The sequence below is a fragment of the Chrysemys picta genome, unplaced genomic scaffold (genome assembly GCF_011386835.1).
Source record: "Chrysemys picta bellii isolate R12L10 unplaced genomic scaffold, ASM1138683v2 scaf2435, whole genome shotgun sequence".
Lineage (NCBI taxonomy): Eukaryota > Metazoa > Chordata > Testudines > Emydidae > Chrysemys > Chrysemys picta.
In genome coordinates, this window is record NW_027055138.1 from 1,922 (window position 1) to 8,688 (window position 6,767).

Below are 6,767 nucleotides of genomic sequence, written 5' to 3' on the forward strand. Positions count from 1 at the left end.
GCTGGGCTCCAGCTAATCCATAAGCCAGGAAATGGCCTTGTGTCTCCCAGAGCAGGTATATCAGTCTCACAGCAGCAGCTCAGTCTGCTCAACATCACTCCAGGGCCAGGAACTCGCTCCTGCCTGACATAGGCAACAGGCTGAGCCTGCTCCAGCCCTGTTCCTAGTCCTACTCCAACCCTGGTCTCGCTCCAGCCTTGCTCCACCCATGCCCTGCCCTGCCCCCTGAGTCCAGCTCCAACCACTAGGCCTGACCACCTCCATCACCTTTGCTGACACCATCACTTCCATAGGAAATGGCACTGAGGTTGCCGGGGGAACAGGCATTCTCAGGGTGCCAGGAGCCATTGTTCTATTTACCAGGACAGTCCAATGCCAGGACAGTGCCCCTGAGCGCTGGAGAGGACTAGGGCTGCATTAGGACACCGGAAGTGCAGCTGCTGGAGAGTCAGCAGAACCGCCCGGAGACAGCCACGCTTGCCTCCCAGCCCGGAAGCCCAGAGACCCAGAGCGTAGACGTCTCTCAGAGCATCTCTGCCAGCAGGAGACATTGGGTGAGGAATAGAGCCGTCCCGCCTTCGGGCAGGAGCCATTCAGGAGACCCAGCGTGGGGGGAATCGGGCTGTGTGTGTACAATGTCTAGCACTGCAGGGCCCTGATCCGGGACTGAGCCCTCTGGGCACTGCCGAAATACAAAGGAGAACAGCAGGGCTGGAGGATTTACAGGCTCCGTGTGAGGAGGGTTGGTTGGGTTGAGCCAGCAGTGAGTCCCCAGTAACACAGAGCTGTGCTAGTGATGGAAGATCTATTTGGTCTTCCCTACTTAGCACAGTTCACAACTTAGCACTGACCAGCTGCAAGGATCCTGGCGGGCCCTGGTATGGTTGTAGCAGCAGACTCAATGTTCGGGAAAAGCGAGATATGTGCAATAGGCAATGTAGTTCCATCTGGGCACCAGCCAGCTCCTGTGCCCCAGAGAGCTCTCACAGCTCACACTGAACCAGGGACAAAGGGGGCAGGAGGTTGGAAGAGAAGGTGCCAGCCTGGGACCCAGGAGACCCATAGTCAATTCCCAGCTCTGCCACAGATGCTCTGCGTGGCCTCGGGCAAATCCCTTATTCCCTCTGTGCTGCAGTTCCCTGTCTGTTCAGTGGAGGTAGCAGCCAGGCCCTGCCCTGCAGGGGGAGATGAGAATAAATGCAATCGAGGTTGGACAGTGTTCTGATGCCACGGGGATGAGGGCGAGGATGGTGCCTAAGACAGACCAAAACCAAGGGGGAGCTACAGAACTGGTGGTGAGAGGGGTTTGGCCTTTGACACTCTGCTCTGGGTGCCTGGGTGTCAGCCACTGGCATTGCCAGACCTCCCTGATCTCTGGTGCTGCTGCTCTCCCTGCTTCTAGGAGTCACTGCCTCCCCCTGGGCCGAGACTCCCGCAGCAATCATCTCCTGGGGCTGCCATGGCACTGAGCGGCTAGCAAGGCCTGAGACTCAGTTGGGTGGGGGGGGGGTGCTATGAAAGCAGTTTCTGTGTTGTTGCCGCGGTGGGAGGGGAAGCAGAGATGGGGCCATTTTACATCCTACGGCCAAGGCGCCCAGCAGCTTGGGCAGGCGCAAAGAGCCGCCCGCGTGGGCTGGGAGCTGGGGGAGCGGAGCGTTCGGGAACCCCTGTTCTGCGCTGTCACAAGGAGGAGGAACCGGGATGGAACTGATTCTCCCACTCGGGGATCTGGAGACCCCACCCCCCGGCTCCAGCTGTATGGACGGGGGGAGGGGCTCTGGCCTAGGGTCTGCAGTAGCTGGGGCTAGATGACCCGAGCGGTCCCTTCCGGCCTAAAGTCTGTGACTGTGGGGAGCAGAAGGTCCCTCCCATGACTCCGGTGGGGAAGGAGAGGCTCTAAAGCTCCAGCGAGGCCAGAACTAGTCTGGGCTGGGACAGCCCATGGCTGGGCAGTCACACATTGAGAAAAGAGAGGCTCTGTAAGGTGTATAACGCAGGGTGGTGTAGGTGGCCTGGCTTCTTATCAGCTGTAGAATTGTACTGCCCTCTGGTGTTAGCATGTCCCGTTTAGGCACCGAAAGTAAGAGCCAGATTTTCATGTGCTCAGTGCTTGGCTCTTCTGAAAATCTGACCCCAGTCATGTCTGCTGAGCCCTAGAAAATCTGGTCCTAGGAATCCCTGTCTAACTTTTAAAAAGACACTTCCTCGCCTCACTTGAATGTTAACGAGAAACATTGGGGGCCATTCTCCTTCACCTTACACCTTGTGTAAATCATTCAGACTCACGCACAGTGGGCAAACGATGCAAGCAAAGCAGCCTGCCAGCAGTTTATACTGACTTTCTGCTCACTTAGCCCTGGTGTAAGTGACCACGCATGGTGCAGGGAAATCTAGAATCAGACCCATTCTCTTCTTGAATTTTTACACAAATAATAGTATTTTGCCCACCTAGAACACCTTCCTTCTCAGGTCCTCACAGCATTTTTGAGAGTATTGAAGGAATCCTCTCGACTCCCTTTTTCCCCCCCTTTCATCCCCCTCAGTCTCTGCCCCATCCCCCTGCCCCGCGCCTTTATTCTCCCCTTCCCCCGACCCCTTCCCCCTCTTGCTCCCATTCGCGTCCCCTCCCTTCCCCCCGGCCTCCGCCCCCCTGCTCCAGCCCGGACCCCAACCCCTTGGTTCCGAGCTGGCGGGGCTGCGAGCCGAGCCACTGGCGTTCGGTTCGGGCGGTGCCGGTTCCGGTTCCGGTTCCGGTCCCGGCCCTGGAGCAAGGGGACGGGGCGGGGATGCTGCTCTCCAAGATCAACTCGCTGGCCCACCTGTGCTCTGGGTCCGGCGGGGAGCTGCACCCGGCCAAGCTACAGCCAGGTGAGGCCCAGTTCGGTTCGGATCGACAGCAGGGGGTGGCTCCGGAGTGGGGTGCCCCGGAGCGGTCCGGGTTCGGTTCGGGAGGAGCCCTGTCCTGCTGGGCATTGGGGAGGTTCGGTTCGAGAGGGGTAGGTTCAGAGAGGAGTCTGGTTCGGTTTGGGGGAGGGATGTGGGTCTGGTCCGGTTTGGGGGGTTCGGTCTGAGGAGGGCTGGGGGGTCTGATCCAGTTTGGTCTGGGGAGGGATGTGAGGCTGGTTCAGTTCGGGGAGGGAGGTCGTTCTGAGGAGGGATGTGGGGTTGCTGTGGTTTGGAGGGTTGGCTGGGTCTTTTGAGGACACAGCTGGTTCTGATCCCGGTGTCTGTGCCTCTCTGCCTGCAGGGAAGGACAAGGAGCCCCTGGAGAAGCTGTACCAGGTGGGCCCACTGCTGGGCAGTGGTGGCTTTGGTTCTGTCTACTCGGGCACCCGCCTGTCGGACGGCGCCCCGGTGAGTAGAGCCTGGACAGTGACCCCCACCCCTGCAGCCCGCTCCCCATGCACGCTGCTCTATTGATCTCCACCTTTGCGTCCCTTACCCAGTTACATCTCCTTTGCTGTGCCCTGGCATAACCACCATTTTGCATCCCTTCCATTGGTCCCTTGTTTGCCTCCCCTCTTTCTGGGGTTGCCTGACCTGATTCTGATTGTCTGTCTGGTTCTGTTTGTGTTCTAGGTAGCCATCAAGCACGTGGCCCGGGACCGGATTTCCGACTGGGGAGAGCTGGTAAGTGTCTAGGGCAGGTATTTGTTTACTCTTACATGGCAACCATGCAATGATTTAGTTAGGCTGGATGCCAAAGATATGCAGCATGGTCTACTTGAATGCATCCTCTCAGCAGCATCTGCTACAGGGTTCTTACGATACCCTGATCATAACTTACAGCTGTCCCAAGCACCTAAATCCCTTTTGAAAATGAGTGCTAGGCTCCTAAATCAGTTAGGTGTTTCAACACTGAGCATCGCAATGCCTAAATATCTTTCAAAATCTGGCCTTATGTCAGGCTTTTCATCCCTCGAGCTTCCAGTGCCTTACATATATATTATACAACAAGATCTTTCTCTCCATTTTACGGATGAGAAAACTGAGGTAGGGGGAGATGACATGACTCGCTCAAGGTCATTTGGTGACTCCGTAGCAGAACTGTAGATAGACCCAGTTCTGCTGACTCCCATGCCCTGTGGCTTCCTGATGCATAATAAAAGCCAGGGGAAAAACCTAAAACACAAATATAAATGATTGGCTTTTGGAGTATTTATTCAGGACTTGAACTCAGAGCCTGGAAAATGCAGCAACAGCAAGAGAAACACTGAATTACAACAGAGGAAGGAGATTACACAGGTAATGGTCTCTCATCTCCATCAGTAGGAAACACGTGAAAATGGGGCCCAACGTACTGCTCCAATACCTCCCCTCACACGCCTTTCCTAGCAGTTTAGCCCAACCTAAACCTGGGCAGTTCTGACGCGTTCAGCCCTCCTTGCCCTTTGCTTTCAATAACCAGTAGGGCAAATTTGACAATGAAGGAGAGCCAGAAACAATCCATGGGGATCCTGATGGCCAGCCCAAACCACTCCAGGGGGCTGAGGGAAAACCAGGCTTCTTTGGAGACCTGGTAAGCCAGGGCCACGATGAGGCAGTTAGCCAGGTCATAGAAGATGATCCATGCGACATAGGCGAACATGCCCATGTAGAGCCGCTTCTGGACTGAGTAGATGAGGAAGACACACACCGTGTAGGTCATGACAGCCAGCGTGATGGCTGTATAGTAGCAATACGTTAGCATCTTCCCCACTTCGGTTAAGTTGAAGGGCTTGATTTGTGCCATGTCCGTCATTGCTCGTTCCAAGTGGCCAACCTCAAAGATCAGGTAGATGTTGGTCACTAGGATCATGTAGACAGCAGCTACAGTGGCCCCGGCCTTGAGGGTCATGCCACAGAACCCCACCGGGCGCAAGATGGTCATCGTGTTTTCTCCACAGGCAGCGTCGCTGGCCAAGGAAACCGAAGGAGCGTCGCAGAGTAGAAAGGCAGAAAGGCAAGCTAGGAGACACGTTGGCGGGGCTTGTGTTAGGGATTAAGTGCAGTGAACTCAAGCCTGTGCTGGAAAAGAAAAGGATCAGGTTAAAACATCGTGGGGCGGGGGTGGGAGGGGAGGGTCATCATGTGGAACGCCTAAAGAGGAGAGTTGATCAGTGTGCACACACACACACTCTGTAACCCCATCTCTCTCTCAGACACACACACAGATACACACACTGTAACCCCCATCTCGCACTCACGCACACACATGCACACCCACAGTAACCCCATCTCACACACACACACACACACACTGTACCCTTTCGCTTTCTCTCTCACACACACACACTCTGTAACCCTATCTCACCAAGATTCCTGCTAAACCAAAACTTGGTTCTGTCCCCCATGATCCTATGTGCTCTTCACCACGGTCCACCTCCCCCAACACTCGAGTGCAGAGAAGGGCTCCCAGCCCCCTTAATCAATGACAGGCCATGCTCCAGAGCTCCTGAATTGAGAGACCTGCCAGCTTTAAAGGGGGGGCCACCCTAGTCCCCTTTTAGAAACAGTGAAGGGGACAGGTGGTTGATTGCTCGAGTTCCCGTGGAACTGATTTTAATGGTGGTGAGATTAAATTTAATTGGGTTTACCGAATAATTAATGACATTAGGGTGCCTAAACCCTTGGATCAGCCTCCTTATTATTTTAATCTCAATAACACAGAGTCTAGCAGTCTCACAGCTGTTGGCGTCCTCAGTGCGACCTGGTGGATAGAGAATTTAGGAGATTTGGGTTCTATTCCCACCTCTACCACTGACCTGCTGGGTGATCTTGGGCAAGTCACGTCGTCCCTCTCAGTGCCTCAGTTTCCCCACCTGTAAAATGGGGATAATGATACTGTGCTTTGTCAAGCACTTGGAGAACTACAGATGAAAAGTGCTAGATTACAGTGAGGTCTTTATTATTATTATTTCATTAAAATCACCAAATATATGTTGAATCAATTATTTGCTGCAATGTAACCACTCAGCTCTAGATTGCAGGCCCCTTGAGCCAGCTCTGTACTGACACAGAACTTTGTTTTTAAAAAAACCATTGCAAAATAAAATAAATTAGAAGAAAAGGTGCAATGCCAAGCCTGCAGGCTGACTCCTCAGGGGGGCTGAGCGCCCACAGCTCTCCTGGAAATCCACAGACCACGTTTTCCAAAGAGCTCAGGGCCAGATTCACAAGAGCCCAACAGGGCCTGCAATCTGGACCAGGTTGACCAAGTTAGCTTAATGCTCAGCAGCTCCCATTGTGGTGCTCTGGCCAGATTTCTAGGCTATGAATGCCAGCAATTCCTCTGAACTCAAAGGGCCAAAGCCTGGAGTTTTAGTCAAGCAAACTCCCATCAGTGTCAAGAGAAGTTTGTTTGAATGGGGACATCTGGAAGTAGCCCTTTATATTTCATCTCCATCTTTCACGTCCACCAACAGGAGGCATTTCCAGCCTCTCAAAGGTTAGACTCAGTGAGCAGGTCAGGGCTAACTTACCTCCTTCCGAGAGAGAAAAGGGAGGAGACCTGGTGGATGGATCGGCTGTGGTATCTTTGCACCGTCTGGAAGTAATGCCTAGCTACAATGCCACTGACCGAATGGCTGAGAGACCGTGTGCTCTTCCCCTTGGGACCCTGCTTTGCTAAAGGAATAACTCCTCAGCTCACCAGGAACCTATAAAACAAAGGGAACATAGGAATTGCCAGATGGAATCAAAACCAAGCTCCATGTAGTCCAGGAGCCTTTCTCCAACAGCGGCCAGTGCCAGATGCTTCAGAGGAAGATGCAAACAAACAAACAAAA

General features: G+C 54.0%; 2 protein-coding genes across 2 annotated transcripts; one reads left to right on the plus strand and one right to left on the minus strand.

Moving 5' to 3' along the window:
• Positions 1–2,721: 2,721 nt before the first annotated feature.
• On the plus strand, positions 2,722–3,642 carry LOC112061405 (serine/threonine-protein kinase pim-1-like). Its single transcript, XM_042845959.2, has 3 exons — positions 2,722–2,868; positions 3,248–3,354; positions 3,580–3,642. Exons 1-3 carry the CDS (start codon positions 2,787–2,789, stop codon positions 3,640–3,642), a joined length of 252 nt encoding a protein of 83 aa, XP_042701893.1. The 5' UTR covers positions 2,722–2,786.
• A 549-nt stretch (positions 3,643–4,191) lies between these two features.
• Positions 4,192–6,598, minus strand: LOC101946302 (transmembrane protein 217-like). The gene is made up of 2 exons (XM_065580301.1): positions 5,745–6,598; positions 4,192–5,007 (listed from the first exon to the last, which is right to left on the minus strand). The coding sequence occupies exon 2, from the start codon at positions 4,868–4,870 to the stop codon at positions 4,340–4,342; it is 531 nt and encodes a 176-aa protein (XP_065436373.1). The 5' UTR covers positions 4,871–5,007; positions 5,745–6,598; the 3' UTR covers positions 4,192–4,339.
• Between the last annotated feature and the right edge of the window lie 169 nt (positions 6,599–6,767).

Excerpts from the sequence above, each read along its gene's own strand:
- LOC112061405 (XM_042845959.2), top strand. The coding sequence starts at position 2,787 with ATGCTGCTCTCCAAGATCAACTCGCTGGCCCACCTGTGCTCTGGGTCC. Across the intron at positions 2,869-3,247 it reads CCCGGCCAAGCTACAGCCAG|GGAAGGACAAGGAGCCCCTG; the intron begins GTGAGGCCCAGT and ends CTCTGCCTGCAG. Across the intron at positions 3,355-3,579 it reads GCCTGTCGGACGGCGCCCCG|GTAGCCATCAAGCACGTGGC; the intron begins GTGAGTAGAGCC and ends TTTGTGTTCTAG.
- LOC101946302 (XM_065580301.1), bottom strand. The coding sequence starts at position 4,870 with ATGACCATCTTGCGCCCGGTGGGGTTCTGTGGCATGACCCTCAAGGCC.